The following is a 23,178-nucleotide window of genomic DNA, read 5'->3' on the forward strand; positions in this document are numbered from 1 at the left end:
CTATGGTGCGCCAAAAGAAACCACGTCTGTTCTGTTAAAAACGAATCAGTATTAATTTGGTACAAAATCACCCAAAATGTTATTCTTATGTCAAAATCAAGAGCAACAAAATCAACAGTAGAAGATTAATTTTGTAACCGTATTATTAGCAGGGGAGCGATATTGTAACAGAACCAGACATGGTTCCTTTTGGCTCACCATAGCAAAAAACCCGGCCTATTGCCCGTACCGTGCTCGGTGTAAACGCGCCATTAGAAAGATAGGAAAAGAAGGAGACAGAGAGAGAGAGAGAGAGAGGAAGAAGAGAAGACAGACAGACAGACAGACAGACAAAGAAAGAGAGAGGGATACAAACTTTCATTTAGAAAAAAACGATGGACGCATGCAACCAAGCACACACGCTCCCTGGGAACCGACTGCCGATCTAGGTAGCACTGTCCATGAGCGCCAAGAGGTCGTCGCCCTTGCTGGTCACTCCTCCGGCCTCGGGGATGGACATGTCACCCATTATTCTGCTCAGCTCTTCGCTCGTCTGATTCTGGAAGTGAGCGACAGGTTGCAGAGAGAGAGAGATAGGGGAGTAAAGATAGTCTCCCATTAGGCCAATCATCACTGGCAAACACAAATTGACTCCAAGTACTGAAAAAGCAGAAATTTTTGTGTGCAGGAAACTTTAGAATATTTCGCGAGGAGGCAGGATTCACAAAATTGAAATGGAAGCAAAAGGTTTCGCCATTAAATGCACATTAAATGCTTGTGGAAATTCATGAAAAGGCTGTCAGCTCTAATTTGCAGAGTAGCAAAAGAGCTGCTGAAAACTGCTCATCCAATTGTGGCAAGCCAGTGGAGTAAAATGGAGTCAAAAAGGGCCCGAGCTTTCGATCCTAGCAGAATCTTCGTCAGAGGCAAAATGACGAACAGGCAGGGAAGGCAATCACAATTTGCGAAAGTTTCATACTGTGAATATTTCTTGTTTTACAGTAAATCACTACAAGTGACTACACACTGCTTAGATTCAAATGTCTATGGTATTTCTGAAAAGTGACCCCCAAAAAATGGTTGTTGACCAACTGAATGCTAGCAAGGACCTGACTAGGTAATCTGCCTCATCAAGTGGGAGAAAATAAACACAGTAAACTTTTCTATGAACAACAGAAAACTACAAATTGAAGAAATAAAAACAGGTGATGCTTTACAACACGGCAGGTTTTGAAAAGGATTATCACTCACGAGGTCCCTGATTGAGTCTGCTGTTGCCGGCAGTAGTGCCGTTAAGCAGGGCTCAACATTAGCAATGGCCTGGTGGCCCAGGGCTACGAAAAACTGATGTTGGGTCACCACATTTCAAAGCCTATCTTTTGGTGGCCTAATTGGGCACTTAAGATTCAAAATGGATTGGTACGTTTCTGTTTTATTTCAGGCCACTACGTTTCTTTTTCCTGCCACCAAAATTTTAGATTTAAAGATTTTTGTAGCCCAAACGGGCCACTCGAGAGAAAAAACAGTTAGTGTTGAGTTGTGCCTTTTATAGGTAAAGAACTTCATTCTCACAGTGCAGTCCTTTGGTAAGGACTTGAAGCTACTGGTTCCATGGTTTACTTTCTTACAAGTATTCATTACTTCCTTAGCAGCCAAGTTAAACAAATCATGATTTAAATAATCCTAAACAGGCAAATCAAAAGTGGACAAACCTTTGAGGCATCAATCTTTATGACCTTGACATCATACATGTCTGGTGGTGGACGAGTTGCGGCAAATTTCCTGTTGAGCAAACATATCATGTACAAAAAAACAAAATGAGAAGCAGATACTGCCAAGGCTGCCAACAATATGCACACCAATGTGGTGTTTATAGTGCTGAAAAGGCATATTCTGGTGTAAAACAATATTTTTACCTTTCCTGTAAGAGATATGTGTAGTAATACAATTTGGGAAAAACAGTATTTTCATAATGAAACACGCAATATTTCTGGTAAAAAAAAAAAAAGAAAATCTAACAAAAGATAAGAGTTGGCATCTCTGATACTGTTAAGCAAAAAGCAAAGCAAAATAAAAACAAAGCTAATACAATGTCTGACTCTTCCAAATGTCATACATAAATATAAATATAAACATAAACATAAACATAAACATAAACATAAACATAAACATAAACAACATAAACATAAACATAAACATAAACATAAACATAAAAACATAACCCTAACCCTAACCAATCCCTAACCCTAACCAATCCCTAACCCTTACCTAAAACTAACCCTAAAGTAACCCCAACCATACAGCTGAAATTTGACCTATACCTGGCAATAACTTACCGGGGATTCAAGGAGTGAAAAGGTTACTAGTACGAGCCTCTCTCTCTCTCTCTTTCTCTCTCATTCTGAAATAACATCTTAGATTCATTCATTGTTGATTCTTTTTGTAAGATCAAGAACCCAGAAGACAACGGTGATCAGATTTTCTTTGAATTATGTCAATTACTGAAATGTGCCTTCTATTGCCACAAAGAGTATCCTCCTCCTGCCCACCCCACCCCTCCCCTCATTATGGCCAGAAGAGGTGATGAAAAAAAAAAAAGCATGCATAAAATATTGACACCTACAGAACTACATGAAAGCAGGATACAACCTCAGAAACAAATGCCTGCCTAACAGCTTTAATAGCAACTTAATGAAGGAGCATGTGAAGGTGAAGGATTAGGAATCAAAATGTTTCACGTGCCATATCAAAGGTGCCCCCTGCACTTGATAACCACTATCCAAAAGTTTAGCACACTCCACAGGGCTGCTTGGAAGACAGTAGAGAAAAGTGCTGATCCCCCCGCCCTTCCCCCCACCCCTTCCTCTCCTCCCCCCCCCCAAAAAAAAAAAAACCAACAACAACAAACATTAACAAACTGACAACCTGTTTGTCAACATAACTAAACTCTCGCATCAATCCCTCAAACCAGATCTGCCCAAGAGAGGAGTGATGAAATGGTAAGGGTGCTTTGCTAGAAACCAGAGGCTCCATCACCAGGGGCTCTACTCACTCTTCCTCCTCGTCCGTGTTGAACATGTTGATCCTGAAATCCGTCTCCTTGCTCACAGTCTTCTTCTCCACGGCACCCATGAGATGGGCCAGTAGGTTCAGCTCTGCCTTCACCATGGGATTGGGGTTGGCCGACGCCTGGGGGTCAAAGGTGGAAACAAGGAGACTGTAAAACCAGAAATTTTCACATGCACGATGTCATGAATGTGTATAAATGCAAATTAATGTATGCATGATTTGTCCCAGGAAGTCCATGTGGTGGGAAACTTCTAGAGAGAGAAAGATCGCACACATGGCACTCAAGGGAATAGAGTCGTGTCTTGTCGTTTCTTCCTAGATGATTGGTGGTGTTGTGGCTTTATTATTGTTGAGTGTCAGAGAAATGATGCGTGTGTGTGCAGTCGACAGCATCCATCTCATCCTTCAGGTCTTAACGATGAAAATTTCACAAGGAGACAAGATTTGCGAAAGCAAAATGCACGCCAAAGGTTTGGTCTACACAATGCACTGAATGGCAGGGCGGTGAGGTGGCTCAGTCGGTAGCGCGTCTGCCTCAAGATCATGCGGACCGGGTTCGAACCCGAGTCTGGACCGAGCAATGTTGTGTGTGACTGTGAGCATACCATTCCCTCTAGCAAGAGGCAAAGCACTCTGTCCCTCGGATAGGACATACAGTAAAATGGAGGTCCCGTGTATGAGAGAGTCACAGCTCATGCAAGTAAAAGATCCCGCTTCATTCATTCATCGCAAAGAGCAGGGTGTTTAATCTGGTGGTCCCACCTCACATCCAACTGGACCCCATGGAAGACCAGCTTAATGTAGCTGAATATGGGCTATCCAGCCATCTTCTTAGATGGAAAATGAACAAACAAACAAACAAACAAACAATTTGCAAATGTTCCATGTTGCACAGAAGGCTATCGGCTCCATGCTGCAAAGATTTCATGCCAGGAATGTTTCTGGTTTTCCGATAGTAACACGGGTATTCATCGTCATGATCATCAACATCATCGATATAACACTACTGGTAATTGAATGGTAATTCCCATAATTGAATAATAATGATGAATATGATTATGAAGATAGGATGACATTAATAATAAATGACAATCATAACAGAAATCAAACAAAATTATGATATAAATGATAATGATAACAATGATTACACTAACAACATCAGTTATGGCAAGAAAGAGAAGAAGAAGAAGAAGATAACAATAAGAAAGATGATGAAGGAGAGAGAGTGAGGAAAAGGAAAGAGGATTGAACAAAGGAGGAGACTATGGAAAAAGGACTGAGAGACTTAGGTGGTAAGATACCAGAGTTCTCCACCAATCTAAAGCATACCAGCAAACAGGGAGCAGCTGGATAACAATTTTAAATCATTTCAGGGTGAAGTGAGCGACTCACCTGTTCAGCCGATGCCTTGGACTTGCTCTTGCTTGACGCGTCGTCCATCACTGTGGCATCGCTGGTCTTTGCCGAGTTGTACATGTTGCGGCCGAGCTTGATGACCCGGTCGCCTTCCAGGTCGAAGCAGCCCTCCTTGGGAGAAGCGACGTACTTGTCCTGGACCGAAAACTCCTCCGTCTCCACCTGTTTGCCATCTTTGTTGAAATATCTGATGTATATCAGCAACAGAAGAAGAAGACAAGGTAAAATATTAAAAGGAAGAAAATAGGCTTCAGTCTTAACCTTAGATTCAAACTCTAACACATCTGGCAGCTCAAAGATGTTATGATATTTTCCCCAAAATTTTTATGTACTGAAATACAAACAAACAAATCCCTGGAATAACAAGTTTGCATCAACATTTCGAAGAATCCCTTCAAAGATGACATATCAGAACATTCCATAATTTATTATTGAGTTTATCTGTCACTAAAAATGATTCACAATCATTAACATATCATAATCACCACAAATACTGGTTTTTTTTAAATCTCAAACTGTATAGTCAGACTACGAAATATTTTCACGTAAATGACAATTACATTACATTTGAGACCTTGTAACACTTCAAAAATTCTTCTTACAGCCAAGTTTAAGTTTGAACAAACAAATTGTGAAGTCTTGTCTTGGAATATAATCTTTAAAAATGGTATTTTCACCTAAACTGTAAATGACAATTACATTACATTTGAGACCTTATAACACCTCAAAAATTCTTCTTGCAGCCAAGTTTAGGTTTGAACAAACAAATTGCTAAGTCTTGTCTTGGAATATCAAATTTAAAAGAATGTTATCTTCACCTAAACTGTAATTACATTACAGCTGTTAACAGTTCATTAAGTACCTAATTGTACTTTCAGACTTATTTCTTTTTAATAGCCAAAGCCAGGTTTGAAAAAAAAAAACACCAAACAAACAAACATTGTTGAGTCTCATCTCAGAATATTACGAAAAATATAATGCCACCAACAAGTGCTAAAGCAAAGCTTGATACAAAAGAAATTCTTCTGTGACCTAGCCAACTTCAAGACTCCTTGGAAATGCTTTTGGCAGTCTCTAAAGAAGACAGAGAAAACATAAAATAATTTCTCATGTTTTACATTCAGGTGGTTTGATTTACAAGCAGTCATTCCGAAGCCATATATTTCAAAATTGAACTGGTAAAATTTGAAGTTTTCTCTGTGTATTTTTTCAATGCTATTTGGTTTCAATGACTACAGCCCTCCCCTAACATCTCACCTTATGGTCCCAGGTATCTCTGTACCATATGGAACAGCGCCACCAAGTGACAGAACAAAGCGCCCGTTGGAGCTTTGCACCTTTTCTTTGAGGAATATGGACACCTATGTCAAAAATAGAAGAAAAAGAAGGAGAGAATGATGTTGTGCATTTAAAACTTCAGGCAAGACAGTGATAGTGATAGTATTAATGTTTCACTTACTGAAATCACACTAATACTTGAAATGGATTATATTTCTGAGATGCAATCTAACTTTGTTGTTCATAGTATTTACAGTGAGATTACAAAGGACAATGATGTACATGTATAACAAACAAAGACAGATGGCTCACAGTAAGATTCTATTTTTTTTCAAAACTCTCAAGATTGGCTGCGATATCCAGCAAGAGGGATACATTTGAAAGTTAGGTATCAACAGTGACAATCAATTGACTACAATTTGCTGAGAGAGTATTCCTAACGGGGAGTAGAAAGTGACAATGGTGCACCGTTTATAGAGAAACAGTGATGCCAATGATAACCTGCAACAATAATTACAACAAAGTTTGATATTCACACTGGTAAAAAGGAGGGGTGGGGGGAAAACAAGTTTCTTTCTTGTTTAAGCAGGGCTCCAGCTCAAGCAGTGGCTGGCACTGACCTGTGCAATAACACCACATGTAACCCAGTATGTGGGCATTACAGTAAACTATGCACAGTTATCAAACCACTTGTTAACCATAGCACTAAGACTTCATGAAACAAAATGCCAATCAAAATGGCACAAGAGTCCTAAAAGTTTTGGTAAATATGAATGACTGGAACAAATCTTTGTTTATTCATTCTGCAAAACAATCTTCAGTAGAAGTTCACAATGAGGATAATGATGATGATGATGATGATGATGATTATTAATTATCATCATCATCACAATAATAATAATAATAATAATAATAATAATAATAATAATGATAATAATAATAATAATAATAATAATAATAATAATGATAGTAATAATAATATTAATGACAATAATAACTTTATGAATAGCCGCTCCAATGCTACAGTAACATCACAGTTCAAGAGGTTCCTGACATCAGTTTTTAACCTATCTGCATGCATGCACATCACATCAAGGCTGCCTTGAGCTTCATTTTAAAGTTACTGTAAACACAGCAGTTGTAGGAATGCTAATTTGTACAAGTGTGGACATGCTCACTGCATTCAGTCGATGATAATTAGCTTTGTGCTAATATGCGGGCATCCTCGCGGTATAGATCCCCTGCTAATTGTTCCACTGTGTCCGCTGCGGACACCTTGAACAATGCCTGATTTGTCAGATATTGATTGGGTCTCCACTGCCCTCTTGTGGTGAGTGTCTATGCACATTACTTGCCTAACCCATTTTACTTGATCGGCAGGAGGGGGACGGTACAATGCTCAATACAGCCACTATGCCTCTGCAGGGGCCCGGGCATATCAGTGACGAAGCCACATATGTCATCTGCTAATGGCCTTGACAGCGCCTCCTTGAGAGGCTGCGTTGCCATGGTAACGTGGCAACTCGGGCGGTATTCAGAGCGTTTCTAAAGGGCATCTCCTTTGATGGAGATGCCTACTGGGGGAAAGGAAGCTTCTCCTTAACTACGAATGCATGATGCCATTTGCTGCTTCTCATCCCCTACTCAGCGATGCATGATAAAGTATACATGTGCACATACGAGCCACAAGCCTTTGAATGTTTCTATATAACAGATACTGGATATGGCGCTATACAAATGCTGTGGATCATCATCATCAAGTACAGTGTGTGGGAAGGTTGCTTGATATGTTCAAAATATGGTACAGAAGTGCAAAACCTGCCACACGTTTCAGTGTACACTTTTAATAAAGTCTCACAGCATTCAATCTGTTATTCCCAGAACAAATTGAGCTGGAAATGCAATGTGAGTTTGAAGAATGTAAAAAAAAAAAAAAAAAAAAAAAAAATCAGCTGCGCTAATATACTGTACAATATACACTGTACCTGTATATGGAATAAAAAATGTTTTTTTTTTTTGTTTTTCAGCTGTTCCTACCCACATTAATAATCAATGCTATACTGCAAGTATGGTACTGAATTCTTACGTCTTAGACTTGCAGTTTATCATTCATACATTGTACAACAAAATAATAATACACCTTGCCCATGTGCTCAAATGTGAATCAAATCTCAAAATGGTTCCATTACCCAAAATCTAATCCTCCTGAAATTCAATTGGGGGGGGGGGGGGGGGGCTTTTAAATGATAAAGTTTGAATGTAATGACACTATAAAGACAATGGTTAATAACTGCCTTACCCTGATATGCATGTCTTGAAAGAAACCTAGAAGTGTCTGTCGAATCAGCTGGAACTCCCCCACAGGGACAAACGCGTATGTCTGTGGAATGGACAAAATGCAATGGCCATAACATTGGTACACAACATAATTGATTTCATGATTCAAAGACACCGCCATGTGAATATGTACAATGTACCTACAAGAGAAGGTATCCTGTGTTCAGTTCATGTGTTTGTGTTTCATGCTGCTTTTCATACTGCCCAGGAGAATAAATATTATGTGACAGACTCTGAGTCATGAAGTATAACACAAATCTTAATGTAGATACACCTGTACATCGTATACACGTAGCTGTGATTGGCAGAAGGCCGCATTACATAAATTTGAGGCAACTGCCTCTTATTGGACTTTTTATGTAAGAAGGGCACAGTTCAATGCTGTGTTTAAGGCATACCATATTTTGTAGTACAATTGCAGACAGACAATTGATAAGAGATCACAAGAGATGAGATGGAATGTAATGTAATCTTAAAGTATTCTTTTGTAAGCATGGATTTTTCTGTAGCACTGCTTTAGTGATTCATTTATTAAAGACAAAAAAAAAGTATAATTTGATCGCATACAAACTGTCAAATTATATGAGCAAAATACAACATGTACAATTGTAGGACAATAAAAAACAAGACACTAGCATATTGTATTATCCTACTATCATACTGTAGATCCTTTTTTTTTCTGGATAATACCCTCTAAAAAAAGAGAGAGAGACACATACAAACTGTAGATCATCCTATCAGTTTTTCCAAGTATCTGCTGTTCAAGACTTTGGTGAAAAAATATCAAAAGACGAATTAAAATATAAGTACTTTCCTACAGAAAATCTGACAAGGCTAAAAAATGAAGTAATTCATAACATACAGAGCAAAAACTTTATTTGTAAAATGTAACATTTCAATTTTCTCTGTCTTGAATCTTCAAGAAAGCAATATACATCTTAATATACTTTACATGGAAAAATGTGATAGCATGTATTTATGTAATAAATTTTTCCTTTACATTAATTAGATGTGGCACAGTAGACATATTTTCCTTTGATGCGACTGAAAGAAAAAGCATCACCATTCCAAACTTCAATTTGAACAGTTTGACTTTCACCGCAAACCCTCAATGATATGGATGTCAAGGTACCTTGAGTAGCAGCCTGCACACTCCCTCCACCTGTCCCTTGATGGCAGGATTGTGGGCCACAAAGACCCTGATAGCATCCATGTGATTGAGGGTGACCAGGAGGATGTCCTTGGGTCTGAGGCACAGTGAAATCTGGTACTTGACTGCCATCGTCATCAGATCGTAGAGCTGGACGGGGAAAGAGATTGTAAAAATGCAAACTTTTAGGTACAGTGAATTGTCTCAAAAAAAGTAAAAGAAATCACGGGCCAGCCACACGTTTGCCAATACTGTGAGAATCGTACACTTACGGTGAATGAATATATGGTGAATAAGGGTAATAAAATATGTTTGCATACATATATGCATAAAATAATGTAATCTATGTATAAAAAAGTAATTAAAAAATAAAATAAAATAAAACAAAATAAAATCAATCAATCAATCAATCAATCAATCAATCAATCAAAAGTGTTTCATTCCATTCAGTATCACACTCAAGTCCAGTCTGCACAAAGCTTGATGTTTTTACTGACTGCTCTAGAGTAGGGTTGAAAAAAAAATAAAGTAGTTGTGATTGCACACTCTGGTATTAACATTCATCTCTGCACACTGCACAAGATTTCACATTACTTCACACAAGTCACTCTTTAATAGAGAGACTCACAAGTGGCTTAATGCATATCATGGACTTACAACATACTTTTGCACATTATAGCTAGTATCTCACCAACGGAAACGTTTCCGCGACATCTCCAACTTATCAGTCGCGGAGATGTCTCCAACATAAAAATGTCTTGTGGTCTCACCAAGGAGACGTCTCTGATATGAGTTATGGCAGGTGTCAAAAAATTTCAAATAGAGGGAGCTGTTGCAGTCAAAATCACCTGACTTCAAGATCTAGGCAGGATGTCAAAGTGGGTCAAACGGCGTCAAATAGAGTCGCAGAGACATCGCGGAGACATCTCCGCGACCTCTCACCAGTTTTTTTGGTCTCCAGCAGGTCTCGGCGACGTCTCTGAGACATCGCGGAGACGTCGCGGAGACGTCTCAGCAGTTGCGGATATGATTAGTCTCCGCGACTGATGGAGACTTCTCGGAGACGTCATAGAGACTTCACGAAAAATCGAACATGTTTAAATTTCTTGCGACTAACTGGCGACTAATCGGAGACTCTGTAATTTTCAGGAGACGTCTCTGAAACGTTGCGGAGACGTCTCTGCAACTACACGTAGCAAAATCTAGAGTTGCGAACTAGTCGCGAACTACACATGTGTAGTTTCAAGCCTGGTGAGATACCCCCTTTATCCCATAGATTCACTCTATGTGAGCTTCAATGTCTGAAACCTTGCATAGCACAATTCATCATAATACTTTATGACTAAGGATTTAAAAAAAATGCTGTGCACACACACACACACACACACACACAAATATATGTAGCAGTGGAAAAAAGAAGAAAAGTTCATCTACAGCGTATGAGGAGTGGTGTTTCCACCTACTGGTACCCATCTCTAATTAAGGTAATGAGCAAACTGCTGAGCAGAAGTGACATGCTACTAGGTCCATCGCAAGGCTGTGGAATATATCAATTCGTTGTTGTTTTTTCTTTCTTTTTTCACAAGGGCAATGAAAGCATTGGCCTTGAGCTAGACACGCATGGTTAACAAGTACCAAGTAGATGCAGCTTTCATCATTTGCACTAACTATACAGTATTCACTTCAATCTCATTAACCTGGAAAGTCAAGGTTTAATTCGGCACGCAGAACTGTAAAAAAAAAAAAAAAAAATGCAACAGTATTGCTCTCATTCGCTTTGTTTTAGATGTTTTAGATGCTGATCAAGGCTACAAGTTTGCTACATACAGTGTAGTGCATACTCTGACAGGGACAGGTCTTTATCATGAAAGAGAGAGCTTTTGCAAATATTCTCTGTGCAGTGTACTGTATCCACATTATACTCTGCTGTCAAGAAAAGAATATTGTTCTTGTTCTTTGTGTGCCTGCAGTATTTTACTTCATTTTTTTTTTGCTTCAAAAGAGAGTAATATGTAAATAATTAAAACAAACAATCTGTGCACAATGTAGTGTTGAAAAATTAGTACTGTGATTAGACATTGCATAGTTATTGAGTGGTAATCATTTGAAATCATGATTTCTAACTTTACCAGTGGAATTCCTAGACAGTATTCATAGCAATTCATTTTAATTCAGAATGCAGTATTTCACACTTGGGTAGATCTGTTTCTTTAGAAAAAAAAAATGACAGTTGTAGCAACAAGGTGAAGGTCTGTATTCAGCAAACATAAAATACATCACATTGAACATGTACAAATGTATCAACTTCAGGGGAAAAAAGGAAAATAAATTTTGTTTTCCATTACAGGAGTGAAGATAATTGCTTCTCCTTTGAAACAAAGATTTTCATAAAAGTGCAATCTGTCGAATCACTCCTCCACACCTGGACTGCATCATCATTCCATAAAGTCCATGGGTAATTTTGGTGCAGAATTGAATAACATTAAAGAATTTATTAAATTGGCAACTTTGAATCTCACTGCACAATCCTGTATTGGATAAGATTGTAATTGTTTTAATGAAAATAACATTAGATCTGCACAAAATCAGAAAGAGATTTTCTGAAGTCGCTAAATTATAAGAGCAAAACAGGAATTCTGATATTGTTATTATGTCTTCTTCAATAATTAAAGAACCAGATGTACAATTGTTATACCATTGACGTGTGAAGAGGCTTTTGGAAATTTAGTACGGTCCCCATCAAAAAATGAATGACAAGTGGTCACATGAAGAGATCTGTTTTATCTGGTAGATCATATTCATGAAACACTAACAGAGAACACAAGTTATACAATAATTGGTAGAAGTAAGAATTTTCATATTAGTACAATAACATGTAATTTTTCGCACTCAGCCCTACTATATGAATTCCACTTGTTTTTAATTCTGTGGAATCAAAAATTGAAACTAGTTTTGCATGTACTATATGGCAAGCAACAAATTTTGCCTGCTTTTATTTTTGCGCTACTTTCACGTTGCATAAAATGCTTGAAAATTTCCACTATTACAGCACAAGAAGAAGATACAATGCCAATTTCCATGCAAATTGCCCATCTCTGTGTAAATTCCTTTTTGATTGTTTGCTCATTTGCTTGTTTGCTTTTTTTTTTCTTTTTTCTGAGGCTTCCATCACTATCAAGCACTCATTCTTAAAAGATGGCAGACTCCTCCATTTTTTTCACCCTGTCTATGACTGGAATTATAAATTGTATAGCTGATTTCATTGATTTCATTGTACATGTACGTGTGTACACATGTATCTGTTTAAATACAAAGATTATATTGTGATTTAAATATTAAATTGTGAATTTCTTTGTACAGTACACATTTTTGTTCAAAATACACTGTACTTGTACTGTTTGATTTTCAGGAATAAAATAAACTCAGAAATAAAACCGAACTAAACTGAACTGAAGACACATTGTACACTGTTGTACTGTAGATCACCCAACTACAGCACTGTGCTCTCTAGAAATTGATGAGTTAAAAGGGGCTAGTGCAAGGATTCTTGGTTATGAATCAATTCCATGGCAACACCTACTGTTATTGGCACAACTAATTTGCAATATTTACTGAACGATGGATGTTGGTAAAGTCATGCTTGCCAACAATCGCTTTTAATTGATGGTACGCTTTCATACATTAGTTTAAATGCTTCCAAAAGGTTATGCATACATGTACAATTTGTAAATTGCACTGAAAATATCTTGCGTGTTTGAATTATTGCACATAATTGTACATGTAATAATAACTACACGTACATTAGTATATGTGTCATTTTTTGTGGTGTCTTAAAGGGATGATACATGTGCTTTTACATGTAGTTGAGATGGGGATTCAGATTTAAACTTTTGGTGAGATAATCAGAAACCTCCATGAAATTTTAAAGAACATACAATTCTATTAAAAAGAATTAGAAGTTTAAATGATGAAAACTGGTTAAAAAATAAAATAAAAAAGGTCCTCATAAAAGCTGGGAACTACCTGTTATTACAACCACTTGGTTTTATTTTGTTTTTGGATATTGCAACCATTTCAAAACCAATTTTCATCAAATACACTTTTAATTCCTCTTAGAATTGTATGTTCTTTAATATTTCATATTTAGAGATTTCTAATTATCTAACAAAAAGTTGAAACATGAATCTCAATCTCAACTAAAACTATACCATCCCTTTAAGGAGAAAAATAAAAATACTTGGGGTATAGCACATGGATGGGTTATGACACATTCACTGACAAAAATAAAGAGACATTTCCATGGTGCTACAAAAATTCACTTGCCCAACTGCCTGGAGTAATCAAAAGTCACTGCTGTGAGTTAAATCTGTTATTAAAATGAAACTATAGATCATTTAAGAGTAACTCATAAAAGTCAGCTTACAATTACAGTGTACAATGTATATTCCCTGCACTCAGAGTTTTCTCTCCACAGCATACAATGTGCACTTCCTTCTAAACTTTTATCTGATAAGACTTCATACAGATTGTAGGCTGGAATTCTGTTGGAGGATGTCTTTTTACAAAAATTATGGAATACAGGTTTAACATCTGAAAGCGTTACAGTGTATCTTCTTGTTATTTTGTTGTATAATCAGAAGTATAAAATGTGACTTGGGTATACAAATCTTGTAATAGAGCATTTCAACAGAAAAGATACACTGTAACTTTCCATGAATGCAACCCTGCACACCGGCACTGGTGCGACGGTCCCTGACCAGTGAAAATCACTGTTGAACCAGAAACTTTTTCAGGAATGAACCAGTAAAAAATGGAAAAACTGGGTACCTTCTGGCCTGACATACAGGTCAGACCAGTAGGAAAAATGGGTTAGTGTGCAGGGCTCCCTAATGAATGTGAATGATTTAAAGACAGAATACTATTGAATACACTTGAATAGCATTGACCGAAATATAAATTACCAGTGATGTGGTAAATTGTTTTATTTGTTATACTGTTACAGCATAACCTTGAAACAAAACTATCAAACAGCATTAGTTTGTTTTGGTCATTTATTGGATGTGAATCAGTGTACATGTATCCATACAATTGTAAGAAGGGGAGCCAAGATGTTCAACTCAGATAATAATTCAACACGGACTGGAAGGAGGATGGTACAGCCATTACACACATTTTGAAGAGTTCTTACTTTCACAAATTTCATGAGTCAGGTGCTATTACATCAAATTTTACGACACACAAACAATGAATGTTAGGTAGCTTTAGATTTTTGCAGCGCTGACATTTACATGTAGGGGGAAAAAAACCTGTCCTGCTCATGCGCTAAATTCCCCATCAAAATCAATCTTGCGTTGTCTGAGTTTTCATGGTTGGTACCGGGCCGTTTTTGTGTCTGCTCAAATCACGCAGTTTAGAGAGCTATACAATGTTCTGTATGTACAGCTGTACTTGATGCAATAATCATACAGGGGCACCAACCATTTTACTTTTTATAGGCTGCATCTTCGCATAATCTAAATCTACTTTGCAACACGATACAGGGAGAGAGGAGAACCGCCAATGCAATTGTCATCTCAAAAGCCGCGCCACAAATCTAAAGCTCTATTAACTCTGAAATCCTGACATAATGTGAATGTAATGTGCACAGGTCCATTTCTCTGTCCATTACTGTACTCTAGGATCTCAAAGTCTTGATTAAAAAAAAGAAAAGAAATTAGACTAAATAAAATGGCATACCTGTATAAAGTATTTACTTTAAAAGGAGATTAAAGAGAAAAAGAGAGAGAGAGAGGGAGGGTGTGTGTACTGTGTACATGTATGTGATCGTGTGTGTGTGTCTCCTCTCAGAACATGTACACACGCAATGCATTATAGCTCTGCTACTGTACAGTTGTAGCATGCAAACTGATACGAGTTCAAATGAAAAAAAAAAGTTACTGATACATTGTATTAGGTGATACATAATTGACAGCTCTGCATATACATGTAGGCACTGCACTAAATATTTTAGGAGAGGGAATTAGAGTAATGTCATTTTGCAGAGTTGTGACTTGTAACCAGGCAACGTGCTAGAATAGAGATCTATGCAAATTACACATTTAAAGGGATGATACAGTTTTGGTTGAGATGGAAATTCACATCCTAACTTTTTGTAAGATGATTAGAAACCACTTAATCATGAAATATTAAAAAGCATGCATACAATTCTAAGAGGAATTAAAAGTTCATTAGATGAAGTTTGCTTTCAAAAAGGATGAGATATCCAAAAAGAAAGCAAAACAAAGTGGTCCTAATAAAAGGTACAGCTGTAGGTCTCACCTTTTACTGAGACCTCTGTGATTTGCATATCACAGCCACTTCAAATGTATCTGTATTTCATTACACCAGCTTTGAATTCCTCATAGAATTGTATGCTCTTTGATATTTTTCATACAGTATAAATGGTTTCTAATTGTCTCATGAAATGTTAAAACTTGAATCCCCATCTCAATGAAAACTACATCATACCTTTAACAAAGTGTCTTGTACATCAGCACATGTATGCATTGCATGTACATGTACAAATTGTATGTGCTGGAGTCTCACAAAAAGGTCACTGTATCCATCTTATCAGAGGAGAGTTTGCAATTATGACTACAAAATAAAACACTAACACACAACCATTGAATACTAGAATCATGACCATATTGGCTGGCAATAACATTTCAGGAGCATATGTGTCAAGTGGTAATACAACATCTGTAATCTAATTCATTATCAACAAGAGACCCGGGGGTCTCGCGCTCACCTGAGTATCGCAAGTTCACCTTCCATGCATTCTTGCAGACTCTTATACCTGAGAACATTGGAAACTTGTAGTGGGGGTAGCTTTGAGAGCTGGGGGCATGGTGTCTACACTGTATATTGTGGTTGTGGTGCATACAATGTATTCCATCACACTGGTAAAAAATACTTGCCAAATACACTGTACAGTTGTACTTTATAGAATGTTGGATTATGCAGTTTGGAAAAATAAGACTTAAAGCCCAAACAAAGTTTTGGTACGCCTGCAAAAGTTGTCAAATTTCGCTCCCAAATGTGAATGTATGCTTAGGAAATGTGCAGGATAACGATGTTATTACAAGATATCCGATGGGTAACGACAAAAATGTGAAATATTAACCAAAAAGGTTCAGTCTCAGTACTTACCCGAACGGGGTCAGGCTAAACTCGGACTCGGGGATAACTCGGCTTCGCTTTGACGGCGGTATGAGTTGTAATGGTTGTCCCTACCCTCTGATTGTACAGTGTTGTCCTATGGGAGCGGCCTGTATAAATTAGCGCTTCGTGTTCTGGCTACTCGCAGTAATGGTCCGAGTTGTTACAACGCGCGCATCAAAATCCTCTTTTGCGCGCATGCAAAATTAGTGTGCGCCTATCAAGCACCTCTAAAACAATCAAAGGCGCTTGATAAACAACAACAAAAACTCCAAAGACCGCGCGTCTCAGCAACTGAGGACCGCGCGCTGTCATTTTTGTTTTGTACAGGATTACGTTAGCACGCACTTACTTTCCTGTCCATTCAGTTAGGCCTCATTTGGTATTATGCAGTGGCCAGTAGAATGTGGCGATCACGAACTGCGTGTGAATTGTCTGAAGTAGGGTCGAATTTTTCCCGAGACCGAGTTAGTCTGGAGCCTTCTCGAATAAAAGTCGGTTTTCCTACTATTATTATTTTTCTCAAAATACTCCAAACCGACTCATCATTCCGGCAAACCGCGTCAGCCAGTAAGTTTCTTAATGGACTCTTTCGATATATTGCAAGCAAAAATGAAATGGTGCTAAACGGGTTCTCAAGCACTTACCGAAACTTAGTTTTCACTTTAAAGCCCTATCACTTTTGATTCTAGAGAAGAATATTATTGATTATTATCCATACAGAGGATTTTTAGAGTCCAAATACAAGTGTTATTTTGTCGACGCACCTCATAACCTCCAACCCACTTAAAAAGTTTGTTGAACTCGACCAATATTTAAAATATTGGACGGCAAGAGGGAGATTCCCCAAAGTTTTTATAAACTGCACCGTGATTGGTTGAGATATATACGAGATGACCTGAAATAAGAAGTAAAAACGTCTGTGATTGGTTAATCACGAATTAACTAGAATATCGTTTCTTCTAAAATTCTGTGTTTATACAAACAAATTTCATATATCAATTAGTTGAAATTGTTTTTCACACAATTTTTCAAAATATCACTTTCATAACAGGAAGTTAAATTTAGGTTTGATGAAAACAAGTTGCATTTTTTTGTGCATGCAGGCGCAAGGCGACGATTGATCTGCAGCTCTGCATGCTCAGCGCTACTGCTAGATAGCCCGCGCGCGATATAATGTAGCCGGCCGCCGCCGCTGCGCTTGCATTTGCATGCGCGATATGCATATTACAGTTACTGTACATGTACGTACAAAGTTGTACGTGTGTACAAGTACGTTATATACAGCACAGTAGGACTAGTTGTGGTAGTAGTAGCCTAATTCGATCTTTCACGATCTACGGTAGATGTGACGTAAATTGTTTCTCAGATCTCGGATACAAATACATCTAATTCTGGTCTAAATTAGCTAGATCTCGGTCTAACAGTAACATGACGGCTACCTTGGATACATAGATCACTGTTTTATCAGAGACTGAAGTGGATTAACTTGCACTGAAGAGTGTACATGTACCATACCCCATGTCAGGATCACTACACAGTAGGAACAGCACTCGGAGTTGGAGACAGAAAGGGTAGGCCAAAGTGAAAACATTCTTTGCTAAAATCCTCTGTAGGATAATAATGATGATATTGAATGTCCTATTTTCGATTAATACAAGGAAATATTGGACTCGCTAAGCAAAATATTGGACTCGTCTTCGACTCGTCCAATATTTGCGCATAGCTCGTCCAATATTTCCTTGTATTAATCTCAAGGCCATCCAATATTATATAAATATTCCTTAATATACATGTAGGAGGTTTGGACCCCCTCGGGTCCCCCAAAGGGAGCATGGTGCCCTGTTGAAAAATTGAGATCTTAACCCCCTGGCATGCTACCAGTCAAATTTGGTGAATATTCATCAAGGGGTTTTCAATGATTATGAACATGTACAAGTTACATCACCATTTGGACCCATCCGACCCCACTCCCTTGGGTCCCAAGGAGTGGGGGGGGGGGGGCACCCCTGATTCTGCCATGAACAAACTTGAAACAACAGTCATCAATATACTGACTCATTGTATTAAACTTAAATAGCTCAATCACTTCTGGTTCTGGAGAAAATCTTTAAAGAATTCTTACTGGGGTGGGGGGGGGGGGGGGCAGGTGGGGCATGGTGCCCATTTGATGGAGTTGAGATTCTATCCCCCTAGGGATGCTACCTGCCAAGTTTGGTGAAAATCAATCATGGGGTTTTCAAGAAAAAAATGAAAATTTACAATCTAGGCCCAAATTTAGGCCCCCTGGGGCCCCCAAGGTGGGGCATGGTGCCCATTTGATGGGAATAAGATTCTATCCCCCTAGGGGTGCTACCTGCCAAGTTTGGTGAAAATTCATCATGGCATTTTCAAGAAAAAGATAAAAATGTACAATTTGGGCCCCATTAGGACCCCTCCCCTGGGTCCCAAGAGGGGTACTCCTGATTCTGCCATGAACAAACTTGAAACTACGGTCATCACTGTACTAAGCTCATAGTATTAACTTAGCTATATCACTTTTGGTTCCAGAGAAGAAGATTTTTTAAGATTCCTTAATATTTTGTTTTGTTTTGTTTTGTTTTGTTTTTGTTTTGTTTTTTTGTTTTTTTGTTTTTTTGTTTTTTGTTTTTTTGGGGGGGGGGGGGTTTGCGAACTTCGTCTTTCTTAGTTAGTGTTTGGCTTACCTTATCCATACTGGCTGTGTTGAGTCTCATGATTGAGGCATGAGCCAGACGATCAAACACGGTCCTCATCGCTTTCTTGGAGTAAATGTCCTGCGGCTTGAAGAGCTCCCCGACAAAACGCTGGTTGAACATTGTCTTCACAATATCATACATGACTGCAGGAGAAAATAAAGGAAGAAGAAGACTATCAAGCTCTTGCTCAGAATATCTAAACTTGAGCATGACAGTATTTATTTTGTGGTTCATAATTTTATTTCCATTCACTCATTTGATTTTACTTGGTGGATTAGCCCTCATGTTTGTTTAACTTATATCAGGGATCAGAGGTGGGCAAATCTTGTGTCCAGTATTAAATAGCAGAGTTATGAGAATACTGGATCAAAACTAATTCAGTTGATGTCTTGTACTAGAATTTGTAATTCTGTGACAGTCATTTGTTGTACAAAGTGTTGTATTATTCGACAAGCCAGTAGGCAGTACAATTTACTGTTAATACTAAATTGTACTCGTAGAAAGCCACAAGTTCTTGTACATGTACTTCTACTGGAAATCATGTAGAAATGCACACCATGCACATAACCATTCCCTAGCATAAATTGTCAATACAATTATTTGTTGTGGCTAACAGAAATGTTAAGATGGATCATATCTGACAGCTTCATGAAATTTCATTTAAAGCCATTTATGAAAGGAAGGTAGGCAATCCTGATCCAAAAGTATGTCAATTGAGGACTGTGTCTGCACACATATAAATGTAGCACGAGGGGTCAACAATAATGTACTACATAGGTTGTATTAAAGAGCTACCCTATAACAATCATGATCATTATAGTCTGTGAAACAGCTTTAATCTCAATAATTGTGTACAATCAACAGTAAAGGGGGAGAAGGAAAGGGAGGAATCTAGACGAGTCTGGCTCATATCCATATATATTTTTTTTACCATTTTCTCCCGCATGTCATTGTATGTCTGTCAACATTTGTTGCTGGCTTGATGATTGAAGGATAATAATGTCCGATGTGCTAATAATTGATAATGACTACAATGATGGCAGGATCAAAACTATGCTTAGAACAGCATTCAAGTGTAGCATATTAGTTGCAATAAATGAAGATTACCTGTACTTGATTGCTTACATCATTTGCTTCATCATTATTGTTTTAGTGTTCGTGTAAACATGAATCAAATGTACTTCTTGTGTGACATTGACGATTGAAATTGTCTCATTCTCACACATCTCTTTCATCACAGCAATGATTTTTTAAAGCGCAAGTGCTGACAGGCGCGGCAATCAGGGGCAGATCCACGAATTTCGTAAAGAGGGGGCACCTTTACAAAATTAAAGGGGGGCGCACGCATGCCTCCCCCATTTTTTTCTTTTTATTTCTTTTGTTTTAACAAAAAATAAAGGGGGGAGGGGCGGTGCACGGTTCGCTCCCCCTGGATCCGCCACTGGCAATGACATCCAGATAGGCACTCGTTTACTGTGTGCCAAGGGAGGTGGAACTCTTTCACTTCCCTCGTGTGACATTTACAAGATTATCTTGTAATCATACATAAAATGGATAGAAATAATAACAACAACAGTAAAGATTGCATGCATTTACCCCATCCCCTGTATAGAATCTAGATCCCCAAGGTCTTTTGTCATGCTTCAAAAGAGGCCATCCCATTACAGGCAGGAGATTTTTTTTCTTTTTTTCTTTTTCAGGGATCAGAAACGCGGGGGGGGGGGGGGGGGGGGGGGGGGAAGACAAGTTGACAACATCAAAGATGATGACAATGACAATAATAATGATTATAATAATAATATTAATAATAAAATGTCCCACAAAATGGGGGGTGATAGTACAAAACAATTGTTACATGCTATCCCCCCACTTTGTGTTGTGAGCTGGATGGAGTGGATGGAGGGGGATGCATTTATAATTAGTCTCTGCAGAATATATCCCCAGCAATAAATATACACTAACGTTAGTCATTTTTGGTCGGATCATTCAGGGGATTCCACGGTATGGCACAGCTACCGAACATCCTTAGTCCCTGGCTGGCCATGTACAATATAACCCTAGCAATGATACCCTGCGGGAGGGTTGGGAAATTACATTGGATTTGTAGTTGTACTTGTAGACTTGTACCACCTCAGGCTCAGGATCACTCTCTCCCTCTTTCTCTCTTCCAAACTGTACTTTTTTTTTCTTTTTTTCTGTGACAATCACCTCAGATAAGAGGTTCTGCTGCCGTACTGATATACATGCACCTCGAAAGTACATCATAACACTACCATTTCAAACATTTATTTTGATATAGAAGGGTCTAGAGAGGGTAAATTAAAATACTGGTGATGCCGACGCGGGCGGGAAGGGCTGAAAAACTCAAAGGCACAGGGTGGTGCAGGAGGTCGGTCGCGTACGCGTACTACCTGCAGCAGCACACCAGTCACCATACAGCACTCATCTATCGTCTCTGCCTCTCTCTTACCTTTACGCGCTTTATCAATAGGAATGTTTTGAGCTCGAAGACGTTGATCCAAAATATAAAGCATTTCTCCTCCGAGATTGATGAAAAGAATTGGTAAGGCGCGTTGAGACATTTTCTTACTCTCCTCTTTGCAGACTGACACCACACGAGAACCACAACAAATTATTTGATCCTTCCAGCTTCCGAAAGGTATTCGGACGACGTTCAGGCCGGCCTTTGGCTTTGGTGCTGCTGCTATGCGCTGCAGTACTTCGTACGCGACGGAGAATTAGCGTTCATGTATCCCTGGATATCGTCACTACGATTTGATTGTTTGTTGAAGTATATCATTTTTATTTTCTCTTATTCGACGTTAAGAATAAAAAATAAGCATTATCATAAAAAAATAATACATTTATTCAAAACTAGGCCTTGAATTATGTTTTATTGATAATTTATAGTGCAACCTGCTCAACTTAAATAGGATTATTTGATTGACCACGTTACAAAACTGAACATCGCATCGAATTTTCAATGGTACGGTAGTTGTGAGTAATAAACATGAACATCTGCAGAAGTATGTTCATTTTCGAGTGCGATACCGCATGATATGTTACTCGAATTTGAGTGGTTTATAGTGTCTGTTAAGATCATCATGTCTATATAGAGTCTATTTTCATTGCATTTGAGTGGAATAGAGGATATATCGAATGTTGTTTTTTTTCATTTCAATCGTTATTATTATCATTATTATCATTATATTATTTATCATTATTATTAGTAGTGGTAGTATTTTTTTTTTAGTATTACAATTGCAACTTGCAGACATGAAACATAATTATATTCATTGCAACATATCCCCGCGGCTGGCACGACAGTGTTTGTTTGTTTTGTTTGCTTTTATTGTTCCATATACCTATTACACGTTTCAACAATTAAACCATGAACATAAAAAAAAAAAATGAATGGATGTATTGCCAAATACAGCAATTAAGACAATTGAACCGGCATGCGGAAATATGAGGAATATACATAAAAGTATTGCTTATCAGGGCCGGCGGAACGGGGGGGGGGGGGGGGGAGGGGAGGCTCGTCCCCCCCCCCCCCCCCCACCACACTTTTTTGCACCCGGGCCGTACACAGAAATACATAGGGTGTCACCACTTTGCCCCCTCCCCTTTTTTTTTTTTTACCCCGGAAGTGGCACTATATAGAAAAGAACAGAATGAATCTGTCTGGGCGGTAAGGCGTTTGTTTGGGGCTATAGATAGATGAGCTGAAGACCTTCTTTTTTTTTTTTAGTTTTTGTTGCTTGGTTGCGCTGAAGGCCTTTTTTTGCTTGTTAGTTCATGAAACCCGGAAGTGCCTCCCCCCCCCCCCCCCCCCCACACACACACACTTTTGAAAACCGTGGCGCCGGCCATGCTTGTATAATCATATAGGGCGTATATAGCAAGAGATGTATTTATAGGAGATGATGTTATTCTTACATGAAATTTACAACTGAAAGCAATGACAATTTACGAAGTATGGAAATATACAGACGTCGAAAAAAAAAAATGTCCGCATCACAAAACTCCTATAGA

The 23,178-nt window shown here is 38.3% G+C and overlaps 1 protein-coding gene across 1 annotated transcript; it reads right to left on the reverse strand.

Annotated features, from left to right (window-relative positions):
- Positions 1-405: 405 nt before the first annotated feature.
- Positions 406-21,725, reverse strand: LOC139730276 (protein OSCP1-like). Its single transcript, XM_071641158.1, has 9 exons — positions 21,614-21,725; positions 19,132-19,286; positions 9,212-9,379; positions 8,042-8,122; positions 5,722-5,825; positions 4,441-4,651; positions 3,032-3,168; positions 1,692-1,761; positions 406-538 (listed from the first exon to the last, which is right to left on the reverse strand). The coding sequence occupies exons 1-9, from the start codon at positions 21,723-21,725 to the stop codon at positions 425-427; spliced, it is 1,152 nt and encodes a 383-aa protein (XP_071497259.1). The 3' UTR covers positions 406-424.
- Positions 21,726-23,178: the final 1,453 nt, after the last annotated feature.

The sequence above is a fragment of the Diadema antillarum genome, unplaced genomic scaffold, assembly GCF_040938485.1.
Source record: "Diadema antillarum isolate AM-2024a unplaced genomic scaffold, OU_Dant_1.0 scf00000022, whole genome shotgun sequence".
Lineage (NCBI taxonomy): Eukaryota > Metazoa > Echinodermata > Echinoidea > Diadematoida > Diadematidae > Diadema > Diadema antillarum.

Coding starts and splice junctions, on each gene's coding strand:
- LOC139730276 (XM_071641158.1), bottom strand. CDS start 21,725: ATGTCTCAACGCGCCTTACCAATTCTTTTCATCAATCTCGGAGGAGAA. Junction 9,380..19,131: donor ACACAGCCAGTATGGATAAG/GTAAGCCAAACA, acceptor TTCCCCGTCCAG/CTCTACGATCTGATGACGAT. Junction 539..1,691: donor TAAAGATTGATGCCTCAAAG/GTTTGTCCACTT, acceptor GCTCACTTCCAG/AATCAGACGAGCGAAGAGCT.